Here is a 16606-nt window from a genome sequence, read left to right as displayed (position 1 = left end):
AGACTCCATGCAGGGAGCCTGTTGTGGGACTTTATCCCAGGACTCCAGGATCACGCCCTGGGCTAAAGGCAGGTGCTAAACTGCTGAGCCACCCGGGAATCCCCAGCTTTAAAATTTTAAATACATGAGTATATTACTGAGTCAAGTTTTAAAAAAATAAATGATTGAGGCAATCTTATAGTAATGTTGTAAAAACTAATTTGTTATTCAGATGTTTAGCCATTATAACTGATACTGATAGTTGAGACATGTTCAAGGTCACATGGTGCAAAAATTGGTTTTTATAATTCACTTTATCAGTTATTCAGATTTTTAAATTTTTTAATTGAAGTATTAACACATGGTGTTATATTACTTTCAAGAGTACACTATAATGACTTAAAAATTCTATACATTACTCAGTGCTCATCATAAGTGTACTCAATCACCTTTAGCTATTTTACCCACGCCCCCACCTACCTTCCCTCTGGCAACCACCAGTTCTCTGTGTTTAAGAGTATACTTTTTTATTTTTTTTCTTTTGTTCATATATTCTGTCTTTTAAATTCCACATATGAGTGAAATCATATGGTATTTGTCTTTCTCTGACTTATTTTATCTAGCATTAATTATACCCTCTAGGTCCATCCATATTTCAGATTTCATTTTTAAAAACATATGTATAAAGTGGTTTTTCTGAGTAAAGAGATACAGTCTTTAAGTATCTTTCTTCTTTTGTGTTTCTTTTTGCTTTCTAGTATTTTCTTTAATTTCAACAGTGAAGTCAGGTCGCTTTGTGTATTGCACAAGTTCAGGGAATATGACCCAATGCAGTGACCCTGATATTAATTAGTATGTATGTGTTTTAATTATAATCAGGAAAAGTATGTGTAAAAACCTTAGCACAGATTAATTTGTAGTTTTTTAATGCATTAGAAGTTCAGTTCTGCATTTTTGTATTTCTGTTCTGAGCTATGTGATAGGTACTAAAAATTAAGACAATTTCCATGAGTAAATCTAACACACCTGATTAATCATCTTATCAAAGTGACATTACTGTTTAAACTTTCCCCCACATCACTTCCAGTCTTGATTTTTGCTACTTGATTTTTCACTCTGGCTTTGGTGTCCTCCCATAGCCTTTATGATTTAGTATTAACACCTAGTAGCCTAACAAAAGATGCATAGTGTACAGCAGTGATTTCTTTCCTAATTAACTCCTACTAATTAGAGATCACAAATACTTAAGAAAAAGTTCCAGTATTAACAGAACAGGTCTAACTAATAATTCTGAATCAAGCATTGGTTGATAACATGCCAAAGACTTTCTTCTCTGTGTTTTTTGCAAATTGAGAAATTTGAGTCTATTTCAATAGTAAGTTGTTGAGTTTTGTTTAGTTGATTAATATGTGTATCATTGCTCCCAGGTCAATCTTACAAACCACTGCGGTTTCATGGGAGGACTACAAAAAAACAAAAGCACAGGATTGACCACACCATATTTTGCTACCTCTACAGTAGAAGTGATATTTCATGTATCAACAAGAATGCCTTCTGATACTGATGACTCTTTGACCAAAAAAGTAAGTGCTGAGAAAAAAAATGTTGAGTTAAAATCCTAGTAATTAAGAAAATAAATACATAAAATACGTAAGTAATCTGATCAAAAAGCACTATTTCTGAATATTCCACTCTTCATCTAATACTGTCTTGAGAAACAGGATTATTGTAGAGCAAATGCTGTTTTCCTTAATAATAATATTGAAGGTTATTGTCTTAACAAAGGATTTGCCTTCAAAGAAATGGAGGTATGACTAATTGAAAAACATCTGTGTATGTTCAAATTGGTGAGACTATATTTCAAGTCTCTTTACATATGAATAGACGTAATGGTTATATAGATTGAGGGAGAGCAAAATATATATTAATCATTACAAAGCATTTAAAATATAACATGCTTTATCATAAATTTTAACTAAAACTAATTGAGCAGATAAAATAAGCCTTAATTAATGAAAAAAATTTTACTCCGAATTTATGAGAGATGTGGTTTTGATGGCCCTGGTCCTTTAAAACCTACACCACCATTTTTCTGTAGGCAGCACTAGTATTCAGGAGTCATTCTAAAAAAAAAGAAAAAAAAAAAAAAGGAGTCATTCTAGTGACTATAAAGATACCTCAGGGTACAGTTGTATGTATTCAGTCCACTTTTGGTTTTCTTAGGGAGAAATATTTTTAAGAGTAAAACTTTGTCCAGCATTTCTTTACCTTCTCTTTCTCCTCCTTCCTCAATTTATTCAAAACCACTAAATGTAACCAACTTAATATCATTGGTCATTTTACTTGATAATCTTTTGCCTGATATCAAAACTCTTTATAATTTATTAAGCTATGAAAACAGTGTATTCTCTCACTCTTGTAAAAGAACTTTAGAACTCCTCTCAATATATTTGATAAGATTGAGTTAATAACCCTTGATGCCTTTTGTCTACAATTTAAAATACTGTTGGAACTTGCCTACTAAATGAGTAATACTTGATAAAACTAATATGTGGATGATAATGAGGTTGGAATGAGTAGTAAAAGTGGAGGTAATTGATAAATGTAAGAAAGTATATTCAGGGATCCCTGGGTGGCGCAGCGGTTTAGCGCCTGCCTTTGGCCCAGGGCGCGATCCTGGAGACCCGGGATCGAATCCCACGTCGGGCTCCCGGTGCATGGAGCTTGCTTCTCCCTCTGCCTATGTCTCTGCCTCTCTCTCTCTCTCTCTCTCTCTCTCTGTGTGTGACTATCATAAATAAATAAAAATTAAAAAAAAAAAAAGAAATCTCTTTCAAAAAAAAAAAGTATATTCAGTACAGATTTGCTATAGAATTCCTTGTCAGGGATCCCTGGGTGGCACAGCAGTTTAGCGCCTGCCTTTGGCCCAGGGCACGATCCTAGAGACCAGGGATCAAATCCCACGTTGGGCTCCTGGTGAATGGAGCCTGCTTCTCCCTCTGTCTATGTCTCTGCCTCTCTCTCTCTCTCTCATTCTGTGACTATCATAAATAAATTTTAAAAAATAAAATTAACAACAACAAAAAAAAGAATTCCTTGTCATGTAGTTTTTAGAAGTAAAAAAATGATCTATGAATACTGACAAGATGATGATGAAGAGGTGAATTGGAGTAAAACTTCATTTAAACTTCAACTAAGCACTTTCTTCCATCAATTCATTTTAAAACTCTATGAAATAAGACATACCTAAATTAGAGACAATTATAAGTATAGTGCAAAAAGATAATTTAAGGGGTGCCTAGGTGGCTCAGTCTGTTAAGCCTTTGATTCTTGATTTCAGCTCAGGACATGATCTCAGGGTCATGAGGTTGAGCCCCATGTGGGGCTCTGTGCTGGGGATGGAGCCTGCTTTGGATGCTCCCTCTGTCCCTCCCCCACTCTGTCTTGAGCTTGTGCATGCATGCTCTCTCTCAAAAAAAGAAATTAAAATTAATTTTTGAAAAGATCATTTAATCATTAAGAACTTAGCTGTGACTCATATTTATCATTATCATTTTCATGGCTCCATAGATACAAACAACTTTTTAACCCCAGAACAGAGTCTAAAATTAATGATATCTCATATTACAAAGAGAAGAGAACAAAGTACATGATTTTTTGTTTAAAAATTTTTTTTGTTTTTTTAAAGAAAACTATGCCAGGATATTTTTACTTCACTATATTAAACATGATGATTATATGGTACTTGAAATTTTATTCCTGTGACCTTTGTAGAAATGTCAAGTAAGATTTCTTATTTTTTTCAAAACATTCATGAGGGTTTGTCCTTAATTTCTTAAGAAGTTTCTGAAATGGATATTTAACAATTAATTATCATAAAAAAATTAATTTTGGAGAGGATACCATCATTTAAGAATTGTTAAATGGTTGAATTCTAATTAAAATTAAATTGTTAAATGGTAAAAATTTTAAGTACTCGATTTATTAGAGAATTTTGAGGGATTAAACATTGAACAAGTTTTTTCATCTATACATATAGGAATTTTTTTCCTATGGTAAAAATTACATATATTACATATATTACATATTTACCATTTTCACCTTTTTAAAAAATTTTTTATTTTTTTAGAATTTGGAAATTGTTTTTCATTTATGTGTAATTAATATACAGTCATATTAGTTTCAAATGTGCACTGTTGTAATGACTGAATAGTTCTATACATTACTCAGTGCTCATGATTATTAATAAGTGTGCTCTTACCACCTTTGTCTATTTCATCCACCCCGCAACCCTTCTCACCTCTGTCAACCACCAGTTTTGTTTTTTTGTTGTTTAAAAGTCTAATTTTCTGTTTGCCCATTTTTTCTTTGTTTGTTCATTTGTTCTGTTTCTTACATTCCACATGAGTGAAAGAAATCCTATAGCATTTGTCTTTCTCAGACTGACATTTCACTTAGCATTACTTTATACCCTCTGGGTCCATCCATGATATCACAGATGGCAAGATTTCATTCTTTTTTATGGCTGAGTAATTTTGTATTGTAGGCAATATATATACACACACACATATAATACAATATTACTTTATCCATTCCTCTGTGATGGACATTTGGGTTGCTTCTGTATCTTGGCTGTTAAATAATGTTGCAGTAAACATAGAGGTGCGTATGTCATTTCAAATTAGCATTTTATTTTCTTTGGATAAAAACTCAGTAATGGAATTACTGGATCATATGGTAATTCTGTTTTCCTTACTGTTTTCCACAGTGGCTGCATCAGTTTGCATTTATACCAGTAGTGCACAAGGGTTCCTATTTCTCTACATCCTTGCCATTACTTGTTATTTCTTGATAAGTTTTTTTTTTTTTTAATTGATTCTAGCCATTGGTGTAAGGTGATATCTCATTGTGGTTTTGATTGGTCTTTCCTTCATGATTAGTGATGTTGAGCATCTTTTCATGTGTCTGTTGGTTATCTCTGTCTTCTTTGGAAAAATGTGTGTTCAGGTCCTCTGCCCATTTTTTAATTAGATTATTATTTTGGTGTTAAGTTGTATGTTTTAGGTATTAATTCATTAGATATATCATTTGTGATTGTTTTCTCTAATTCAGTAGGTTGCCTTGTCCTTTTGTTAATGACTTTCTTTGTTATGCAAATGCTTTTTATTTTGGTATAGTCCCAATAGCTTAATTTTAGTTTTGTTTTACTTGCCTGAGGAGGCATAGTTACAAAAATGTTTCTATATGACTGACGTCCAAGAAATTACTGCCTGTATTTTCTTCTAGGAGTTTTATGGTTTCAGGTCTCACATTTTGATCTTTAATCCATTTTTAGTTTATTTTTGTATATGGTGTAGGAAAGTGGTCCAGTTTTAATTTTTGTATGCAGCTGTCCAGTTTTTCCAGCACTATTTTTTGAAGAGATTGTCTTTTCTCCAGTGTATCTTTTTGTCTCCTGTGTTGTAGATTAATTGACCATGTAAGCATGAGTTTATTTCTAATCTTTTCTGGATTATTCCACTGATCTATGTGTCTTTTTATGTCAGTACTGTATGATTACTACAGCTTTATAATATATCTTGAAATCTGGAATTATGATACCTCCAAGCTTTATTTTTTCTCAAGATTGCTTTGACTATTTGGGGTCTTTAATGGTTCCAAACAAATTTTAGGATTATTCTAGATTTGTAAAAATTGCTGTTAGTATTTTGGTAGGGGTTGCATTGAATTCATAGATTGCTTTGGGTGTATGGACGTTTTAACACTGTTGGTTTTTGCAGTCCATGAACATGGAATACCTTTCCAGTTGTATCATCTTCAGTTTCTTTCATGAGTGTTTTATAGTTTTCAGAATGCAGTTTATTCTTAGGCATTTTATTCTTTTTGGTGCAATTGTTAAATGGAATTGTTTTGTTAATTTGTTTTTCCTTTTTTATTATCAGTATAAAGAAATTCAGGTGATTACTGTATATGGACTTTGTATCTTGCAACGTTACTGAATGCATTTATCAATTCAAGTAGTTTTTTTGGTGGAATCTTTAGGGTTCTCTATGTATAGCATAATATCATCTGCTAATAGTGACAGGTTTACTTCTTCCCTATGAATTTGGATGCCTTTTATTGTCTGATTGCTGTGGCTAATACTATGTTGAATAGAAGTGATGAGAGTGGATATCTTTGTCATGTTTTTTATCTTAGAGGAAAAGCCCTGCTTTTCAACATTGAATATGATGTTAGCTGTGGGTTTTTTATGTATACAGCCTTTGTTATGTTGAGGTATGTTCCCTCTAAATCTACTTAAGAGATTTTATCATGAATGGATGTTGTACTTTGTCAAATGCTTTTTCTCCATCTCTAGTGAGATGATCATAGTTTTTATTCTTTTTTCTTGTTAATGCAGTTATGTTGATTGATTTGTGGACATCAAACCACCCTTGCATGCCAAGGATAAATCCTGCTTGATCACGATGAAAGATTTTTTTAAATGTATTGTTGAACTCGGTTCACTAATATTTTGTTGTGGATTTTGCACCAGTTTTCATCAGATATTGGCCTGTAGTTTCCTTTTATGTTTTGTTGGGTTTTTTTGTAGTTTATTTCTCTCTGGTTTTGGTATCAGGGCAATGCTAGCCTTGTGGAATGAATTTGGCAGCTTTCCTTTCTCTTCTATTTTCTGGAGTAGTTTGATAAGAAGGATCATAACTCTTCTTTATATATGTGGTAGAAATCACCTGTGAAGCCTCTGGTTCTGTTTTGTTTTTTTTTTTGTTTGTTTGATTTTTTAAGATTTTACTTATTTATTAGAATAAGCGCAGAGGGGGAGAGGTTAAAGCAGACTCCATACTGGGATCATGATCTGAGCTGGAGGCAGATTGTTAACCAGCTGCGCCACCCAAATGCCCCTCTGGACTTTTGTTGGGAGTTTTTTGATTGCTGATTCAAGTTTCATTACTAGTAATTGGTCCATTGAAATTTTCTATTTCTTCCTGATTCCATTTTGGAGGGTTGCCTGTTTCTGCCAGTTCATTTCTTTTAGGTTGCCCAATTTGTGGGGAAATAATTTTTCATAATCTCTTATAATCCTTTATATATCTGTGGTGTTGGTTATTTTTGCTCTTTCACTTCTAATTGTATTTATTTGGGTTCTCTTTTTTTTGTTTGTTTGGAGTCTGGCTAAAGGTTTCTCAATTTTCTTGATCTTTTCAAACAACCAGCTCCTGGTTTTATCCATCTTTTCTGTTGTTTTTTAGTTTCTATTTCATTTATTTCTGCTCTAATCTTAATTATTTCTAATACTGGCTTTGGGTTTGTTGGTTCCTTTAGATATAAGGTTAGGTTGCTTATTTGGGATTTTTCTTATGTTTTTGAGGTAGGCCTGTATTGCCTATAAATTTTCCTCTTAGAACAGCTTTTACAGAATCCCAAAGATTGTGGACCCTTGTGTTTTTATTTTTGTTGCCATGTATTTTTTATTTCCTCTTTGATTTCTTGGTTGACCCATTTATTGTTTAGTAGCATGTATTTTAGTCTGTTTTTTGGCCTAATGTGATTTATTCTAAGGAGTATTCCATGTGCAATATTTATTCCATTGTTTATGGTTTATTTTTGTTTGAGAAAGAGGAATGGAGACTGCACATGCACATGCATACAGGGGGAAGACGGGCAGAGGAAGAGGGAGAGAAAGAATCCCAAGTAGGCTCCATGTTCAGTGCAGAGCCCAACATGGGGCTTGACCCCACCACCCCAAGATCACAACCCGAGTTGAAATCAAGAGTCTGACACTCAACCAACTGAACCACCCAGACTCCCCTGTATTTCACTGTTTGGTGATGGAATGTCTGAATATATCTGTCCATCTGGTCTAAAACCACTGTTTCCTTATTGATTTTCTATATGGACAGTCTGTCCATTGATACACATAGGGTGTTAAAGTCCCTTACTGTCATTGTATTACTGTCAGTTTCCTCCTTACATCTGTTAATAGTTGCTTTATGTATCTGAGGGCTCCCATTTTGAGCACATAGATATTTAAAATTGCAACTTCTTGTTGGATTGTTCCCTTTATAATTATTTTCCTTCTTTGTTTCTTGGTACGGTCCTTGTTTTAAAGTCTATTTTGTTTGATATAGGTGTTGCAACCCCAGCTTTCTTTTTGCTTCCATTTGCATGGTAAACATTTTTCCATCCCTTCACTTTAGATCTGCATGTGTCTTTTGGTCTGAAATGAATCTCTTGTAGGCAAGTTATAAGTGTGGATTTTTTTATTCATTTATTTATCCTGTGTCTTTTCATTGGATCATTTAATCCATTTACATTTAAATTCATTGACAGGTGCATACTTCCATTTCCATTTTTGTTACTGGTTTTGCAGTTGTTTTTTTTTTTTTTTTACTCTTTTCTAGTCATTCTTCTCTTGCTCTCTTCCATCATGGGTTGATGGCTGTCTTTAGTTGTATGCTTGGATTTTTTTCTCTTTATTTTTTGTGTAACTATTACAGGTTTTTGACTTGTGGTTATCATTAGGTTCATATATAACATTTTATGTATATAGCAGTCTATTTTAGGTTGATGTCACCAAAATAGAATCTATTACTCTTTGCCCCATGTTTTATATCCTTTTGTGAATCCCTTGACTGATTTTTATAGATATAATTGAGTTTACTGCTTTTGTGTTTTAACTTTCATACTTGTTTTATAAGTGAGTGATCTATTACTTCTATTATATGTTTGCATTTACCAGTGAAATTTTTTCTTTTCTTAATTTTCTTACAACTATTTTGACCTTTTCTTTCCAAAGAATTCCCTTTAATATTTCTTGTAAGACTGGTTCAGTGGTGATGATTTTGGGAATGCTCTGGGGAACTCTTTACCTCTCTTCTGTGCTGAATGATAATCTTGATAGGTAGAGCATTCTTGGTTGCAGGTTTTTTCTTTCAGAGATTGAATATATCATTCCACTCCCTTTTAGCCTGCAAAGTTTCTGCTGAAAAATCAGTTGACAGCCTTATGGGATTTTCTTTGTATGTAACCATTTTCTCTTGTTGCTTTTAAAATTCTCTTTTTCTCACAATGTTTGCCATTTTAATGATTTTTGTTTTGGTTTGAACCTCCTTGGGTTAACTTTTGGAGGGTTTCTGTGCTTCCTGGATCTAGATTTCTGTTATCTTGCCCAGATTAGGGAAGTGTTCATCTCTTATTTCGTGAGTCAGTTGCTCACTTCTCTCTCTCCTCCCTCTGGGATCTCTAATGCAAATGTTATTATGCTTGGTGATGTCACAGAGTTGCCTTCACCGATTCTCATTTTTCTTACTTTTTTCTTTTCTCTATTCAGTTTAGTTGTTTTTTTTTTTTTTATTACCCTGCCTTCCAGATCACTAATCCATTCTTCTGCTTTTTCTAAACTGCTGTTGATTCCCTCTTGTGAATTTTTTATGTCAGTTTTGTGTTCTTCATCTCTGACTGGTTCTTTTTTATATTTTCTTTCTCCTTTTTGAAGGTCTTACTGGGATCCTTTACTCTTTTCTCAAATCCAGTGAGGATATTTACAGCCATTACTTTGAATTCTTTATCAGGGCTATTGCCTTATCTCTGTTTCATGTAGCCCTTTTGCTGTGGTTTTGTCCTGTTCTTTATTCAGGACCTAATTTCTTTGTTTCCTCATTTTGTCTGACTCTCTGTGTTTATTTCTATGTATTAGGAAGGTCAGCTATGTCTCCTGCTCTTGAAAGTAGTGGCTTTATGAAGAGGTTCTATGGTGCCCTGTAGCACAATGTCCCCTCTTCGCCAGAACCAGACATTTCAGCAGTGTCTTCTCTGTGGACTGTGTGTTCCTTACTGTTGTGGCTGAGCTGCATTTGCATTTAGTCCAGTCAACTACAATGTGGCCCACTATGCCTACAGTTGTGAGCACACTAGGCAAGGGTTTGGTCCCTGTTAAGGGGCCTGTCTGGGGCCACCACAGGCTTTTAGTTGACTGGTGTCAGCAGTCAGCCCAAGTACTGCATGGCTCTCTCCCCATTCTGCCTCTAGAGGTTTCCGTTGGTGAGTAGGGCCTGTAGTCAGACCGGATACCTCCCATCTGGGGCTGCAGTGACACTGATCAGCAGTGCATTGCCAGCTATATGGTTTAGCTGCTTGAACTGTAGACACACTGGTGTGTGTGGTTATACTCCCCTGTCACCAGGGCACAAATCACTCTGGAGTGATGCAGGGTTTTTCAGGGCAGGAGCCACATAATAGAGGTAAATAAATGCCTGGAGGCATTTATGTGGAGTAGGGCAGGTTGGATGAGGTGGGGACCGTGGTGCCAACAAGATAGATGGAAAATCTTCACTCTGCTTCCCACAGGTATCTGACTTTATAGGCTGCAAGGGAGGCAGGCAAGGAATGGTCAGCCAGCCAGCACTTTTGTTCTTAGAGAATTCTCCTAAAGACTCCTGCCCCTCCAGTGCACATTTTGAGATTAGTAAATAAATCTACTTCTCATACCCAGTTTGTCCTCAAACTGCTGATTCTATGCTGTCTCTCCTGGGTTATTTGTTATGCTGGCTTTTTAAGGGTGGAACTCAGTTTTAAGGTACCCAGAGTAAAACCCTTTTGACTGTAAAAACTCTCAAAGTTAAGCCCTACTGGTCTCCAAAGCCAAAGTGTTACGGGTATTCCCATGCCTGGGATGCCTGATGTGAGATCTGATCCTCTTGCTCTTCTTCATGCTTATAGTGTCCCTCTCATTGATGATTAGTCTCATGTGGAATGGGGAGGTTGCTGAAAGGGGGAGTTCCCAGCCATATTTCTACTCCTACCTTTTTTGATGGGGTCTCCTCTGTGCTGTTAACTGTGGAAAATCTGTTCTGCCAGTCTTCAAGTTATGAGTCATTTTCAGAGTTGGTTTCACTGATATGGCTACTGTCTCAGTGTGTCTGTGGAATGAGGTAAGTTTAGGATACTTTAACTCCACCACCACTCAGGAGTCGTATCTTAACCATTATTAAATGTGCATTGACATAGACGTGCAATATATAACCATCACGAGTATCCATTTTCAGAACATTTTCATTTTCATTTAATTCAAAATATGTTTTATTTTTTTCTTGAGAATTCTTCCCATTTGTTATTTAGGAGTGTGTTTAATCTCCAAGTATTTGGGGGTTTTCCAGCTGTCTTTATGTTGTTGACTTCTAGTTTAATTCCATTGTGTCCTAAAAACAGACATTGTGTGATTTCTATTCTTTTAAATTTGTTAAGATGTGTTTTATGGCCCAAATGTAGTCTATCTAGTGAATGTTCTATGTGAATCTGGGAAGAATGTGTAATCTGCTGTTGTTGGAGGAAGTAGTCTATAAATGTCAATTATATCCAGTTGATTGATGGAGCTGTTGAGTTCAACTATATCCTTACCAATTTTCTGCCTGCTGGATCTCTCCATTTCTGATAAAGGAGTATTAAAGTTTCCTGCTATAATAGTGGATTCTTCTACATGCACTTCTATCAGTTTTTGCTTCATGTATTTTGACACTGTTGTTAGGTACATAACGTTAAGGATTGGTTATGCCTTCTTGGAGTACCAACGTCTTTATCATTAGATAATGTCTCTCTATCCCTGATAACTTTCCTTGCCCTGAAGTCTGCTCTGTCTGAAATTAATATAGGCACTCCCACTTTTTTTATTGGTGTTCTCATGGTATATCTTTCTCCATCCCTTTACTTTTAATCTGTATGTGTCTTAATATTTTAAGTGGGTTTCTTATAGCAACATATAGGTGAGTCTTACTTTTTTGATCCACTCTAACAATCCTTGTCTTTTAATGTGTAGTTAGATCATTGACATTTAAAATGATCATTGATACAGTTGGATTAACATTTACCACATTTGTTACTTTTTTCTATTTGTTACCCTGTTCTTGTTTCTGTGTTCCACACTCTTGCTGCCTTCTGCAGTTATAAATGAGCATTTTATATGATTCTATTTTCTCTCCCTTCTTAGTGTATCAGTTCACTACTTTTCTTTTTTAACTTTTTTTAGTCACAGCCCTGGAGTTTGTACTATACGTTTAGAACTAATCCAAGTCCACTTTCAAATAATACTATACTGCTTCATGGATACTGCAAGTACCTAATAAATCACATGGTATATTTAATCTTTCCCTTTGATCCCTGTTTTACTTATAGATAAGCATATATATACCTAAATATACATGATCAGATGCATTGTTGCTATTATTACTTTGAACAAACTGATCTGTTAAATCAGGTAAAAATAAGAAAAATAGAAGTTTTTCTTTTCCCTTCAGTTATTGATTATTTGATGCTTTTCTTTATGTAGATCTGCATTTCTAACCTGCATCATTTTCCCTCCTCTGAAGAACTTCTTTTACCATTTCTTGTAAGTAGGTCTACTGGAAACTAATTCCTTCAATTTTTGTTTGAGAAAGTATTTATTCTTCTTTACTTTTGAAGGATAATTTTACAGAGTACAGAATTCTAAGTGTTGGTATTTTCCCTCAACACTTTAAATATTTCATTCCATTCTCTTCTTGCTTGCATGGTTTCAGGGGAGAAGTCAAATGTTATTCTTTATCCGTGATTTTCTGAAGTTTGATGATTTGTCTAAGTGTAGGTTTTTGGGCATATATCTTGCTTTTAGTATTCTCTGAGCTTCTTGGATCTGTGATTTGGTGTCTGACCTTAATTGGGGGCAATTCTCAGTCAATATTGCTTCAAATCTTCTGTTTTTTCTTTCTTTCTTCTCCTTTTATGTATGCTACAGTATTTGTGGTTGTCCCATAGTTCTAGGATATTGTTTTGGTTTTTTCCACTCTTTTCTCGTTGCTTTTCAGTTTTAGAAGTTTCTATTGTTATATCATCAGGCTCAGAGATTCTTTCCTTAACCATTTCTGGTTTACTGATGATATCATCAAAGACATTCTTCAAATTAGTTACATTGTTTTTTATCTCTGACATTTCTTTTTTTTTTTTTTTAAGATTTAATTTATTTATTTGTTCATGATAGGGAGGCAGAGACACAGGCAGAAGGAGAAGCAGGCTTCACGCTGGGAGCCCGATGTGGGACATGATCCCGGGACTCCAGGATCACGCCCTGGGCCAAAGGCAGGCGCTAAACCACTGAGCCACCCAGGGATCCCCTCTGATGTTTCTTTTTGATTCTTTGTGAGAATTTCTATCTTTCTGCTTACATTATTCATGTGTTCTTGCACCTTGTCAACTCTTTCCATTAGAAATTAGAACCCATAGTGTGTTAATCATAGTTGTAATTCTGTCATCCCTGCCATTTCCAACTCCAGTTTTAATGCATCTTCTGTGCCTCCAGCTGTCCACACTAAGTCTCCAGGGATTTGCAATTACAATTTATGTTTTCCTACCTTACAACAAGTTCCTACAGAGGTTTCTGCTTCTTTGTCATCCTCCATTTTTGCCTGTCTGTCCAATTTGGGGGCAACAGTTTACCTGTAACCTAACTCTTCTGACCTAAGATGAGTATTTGGTTCTTCAATTTGTTTAGCCTTTTACTTGTTGTTAGGAGAGAGTGGCAACTTCTAAGCTGCTTATGTACTAGATTGTAACTGGAAATCCCAGAACTTTATCTTCCCAAATGCAAACTCTGTACCCATTAACAATAACTCTATTCCCCACTCCACCCAGCCATTGGTAACCTTTAATATACTTTGTCTCCATGAATTTGCCATTACTAGGTACCTCATTTAAGTGGAATCATACAGTATTTGTCCTTTTGTGTCTGTCTTATTTCATATAAGGTTTTTAAGGTTCATCAATGTTGTATCAGGTGTCAAAATTTCACTCCTTCCTGTGGTTGAATAATATCCCATTATGTGGATATACCACATTTTGTTTATTCATCTGACATTGTGTTGTTTTTACTTTCTGGCTATTGCTGCAGTGAACATTGTCATGTATTTGTTTGAATCCCTGTTTTCAGTTCTTTTAGATATATACCTATGAGTGAAATTCCTGGGTAATAATGGAAATCATATGTTTAGCTTTCTGAGGAACTGTCAAACTATTTTCCACAGTTACTGTGCCAGTTTTACATTTCTGCCATGAATGCACAAGGGTTCCAATTTTTGCATATCCTTGCCAACACTTGTTATTTTCCATTAAAAACAAATGTAGCTATTCTAATAGATGCATAATGGTATTTCATTGTGGTTTTGAATTAGAAATGCAAATGACTAGTGATGTGTATCTTTTCACTGCTTATTGGCATTGGTATATCTTCTTTGGAGAAATGTCTGTTCCATCTTTAACTCATTTTTAATTAGGTTGTTTACATCTTTGTTATTGAAGTATAGTTCTTTGTATATTGTAGATGTTAATCCCTTATCTAATATACGACTTGCAAATATTTTCTCCCATTTTGTGGCTTGTCTTCACTCTCTTGATAGTGTCCTTTGATGCACAAAAGTTTTAATTTTGATGGAGTCCAATTTATTTTTTATTTTGTTGCCTCTGCTTTTGGTGTCCATTCTATAAATCACTGCCAAATCTGATGTCATAAAGATTTTCTCATATGTTTTCCTCTAAGATTTTATAGTTTTAGCTTTTACATTTAATTTCTGAATCCATTTTCTTTCTGTATCAGATTGGGACAGTAATGTTTGTATATAGTGTGAGATAAAGATCTGACTTCATTCTTTTGCATGTGATAATCTAGTTTTCCAGTCACTATTTGTTAAAAAGATTGCACTTTCTCTCATTGAATGATCTTGGCACTCTTGTCAAAAATCAGTTGGCTTTCTATGCAAGGGTTTTTTTTTCTGGACTCTATATTATAATTTTCCTTTGGTCTAAATGCCTAGTGGGTTTTTTACTTTAATTAAATGCTTTTATTACTATAGCTTTATAGTACGTTTTGAACTCAAGTAATGTGAGTCCTACAACGTTATTCTGGGTTTTGTTTTGTTTTGTTTTTTTCTGTGTCATTTTTACTATTCAAGTTCTTTTGAGAGTTCGGATGAACTTTAGGATGAGTTTTCTATTTCTGCCAAGAAACTTTTTGGGATTTTGATAGAGATTGCATTGAATTTTTATATCAGTTTGGGTAATATCGTCATCTTAACAATATTAAGTTTTCCATTCCATGAACATGGGATATCTTTCCATTCTCTTCTATAATCTTTAAAATTCTTTCAGCTCTGTTTCATAGTTTTCAGTACATGAGTCTTTTTCCTCCTCAGTTAAGTTTTCCATTGTTTTATTTTTTTATGCAATTGTAAATGGAATTATTGTAATCTCCTTTTGTTTTGTTCACTGTTAGTATATAGAAATGCAACTGATTTTCAGGTGTTAATTCTGTATCTTGCAACTTTATTGAATTCACGTATTAGCTCTAACAGTGTTTCTGTGGAATCAGAGGTTTCTGTATATAAGATCATGTTTTTTCAGTGTTTCTGTGGAGGACTAAAAGCTTGGAGCTTCCTTGGTGCACCAGTTTGGTGACATCACACCCTAAGAAAACTTTTGACTTTTTTTTCTTTTAAGCTAATTCTAAATTTAAAATTTTTGGTAATTTACCAACTGGAAAAGTGCTGGTATTTTTTCCAATTATTTAGTAAGGAGAAAGGACACAGTTACATGGCATAATATTCCAATTGTTTAATATTGAGACGCCAGGAGTATTGTGACTTTTTCAAATGTAAGCATGTTTGTAATTTTTAAAATTTTTGTAATGCAAGCATGCATATTATTTCAGTTATAATAATTATACCTGTTGGGTTTTCTTTTTTTGGGGGGGGGTGTTTCTTTTTCATGCCTGTTTTATTGAAGAAAATTGCCATAATTAAATGGACTCTTTTACTTAAAGCAATATAAAGGCTTGATTTGTTTTAATTTTTTTTTTTTTTTTTTTTTTTTAATGATAGTCACAGAGAGAGAGAGAGAGGCAGAGACATAGGCAGAGGGAGAAGCAGGCTCCATGCACCGGGAGCCCGATGTGGGATTCGATCCTGGGTCTCCAGAATCGCGCCCTGGGCCAAAGGCAGGCGCCAAACCGCTGTGCCACCCAGGGATCCCGGTTTGTTTTAGCAAGAAAGCAATGTCATTGCTTTCACATGTATAGGACCTACCTTATGAAAGTGAAGTCCATCAAAATTATAAACAATTTGTAATAAAGCAACATCATTTTGGAAGGTATAGTTCTCAAGTAGTTTAAATCAGTTTAAATAATACCTGTATCAGATTGGGACTAAATGAGGCAACATATCTTTTAATCCAGTAGAAAGGGAAAATATACCTGGTCTCATAATTCAGTATAACTATTCTAAACCCTCTTTTTATAGGAGGAAAAAAAGAAACCCTTATCATTTACTTTTCTCTTTATACTGAGTTTTTCATTTCCCAATTCACTATGAATGTTGCCCTTAATCTGCTCTTCAGAGTCCTAGTTACGTAAGATTTTTCTAACGGGCTTACATTTTAGCTCTATTATAGTATCAATTTCTTTTTAATAAAAGGTTAAATATTTAAACGTAATCGTGGAAACCAGTTGTCTTATACCAGTTCTCCTTAATAAAAAAATCACTTTCTGTATTGGTATTTTTTCTCCTGAATTTAATAAATTCCACATTAGTGGTAATAAGTTGAGGCCTAGAAC

General features: G+C 34.5%; 1 protein-coding gene across 11 annotated transcripts in view; it reads left to right on the top strand.

The window, feature by feature from the left end:
• The window catches only part of RALGAPA1 (Ral GTPase activating protein catalytic subunit alpha 1), a 242471-nt gene that overhangs the window by 185650 nt on the left and 40215 nt on the right, over positions 1-16606 (top strand). For all 11 annotated transcript variants that reach the window (XR_007412270.1, XM_025443673.3, XM_049113052.1 and 8 more), the window contains one exon: positions 1407-1562. Coding sequence is in view for 10 of the 11 variants with exons in the window: in XM_025443673.3 (XP_025299458.1) it covers positions 1407-1562 (156 nt within the window). In the remaining variant the exon portion in view is untranslated. The remainder of the gene's footprint in view (positions 1-1406; positions 1563-16606) is intronic.

The sequence above is a fragment of the Canis lupus genome, chromosome 8, assembly GCF_003254725.2.
Source record: "Canis lupus dingo isolate Sandy chromosome 8, ASM325472v2, whole genome shotgun sequence".
In the NCBI taxonomy this organism is placed as follows: Eukaryota; Metazoa; Chordata; class Mammalia; order Carnivora; family Canidae; genus Canis; species Canis lupus.
The sequence above is the reverse complement of the archived record's forward strand: the minus strand, read 5'-3'. Positions and strand labels throughout refer to the sequence as shown.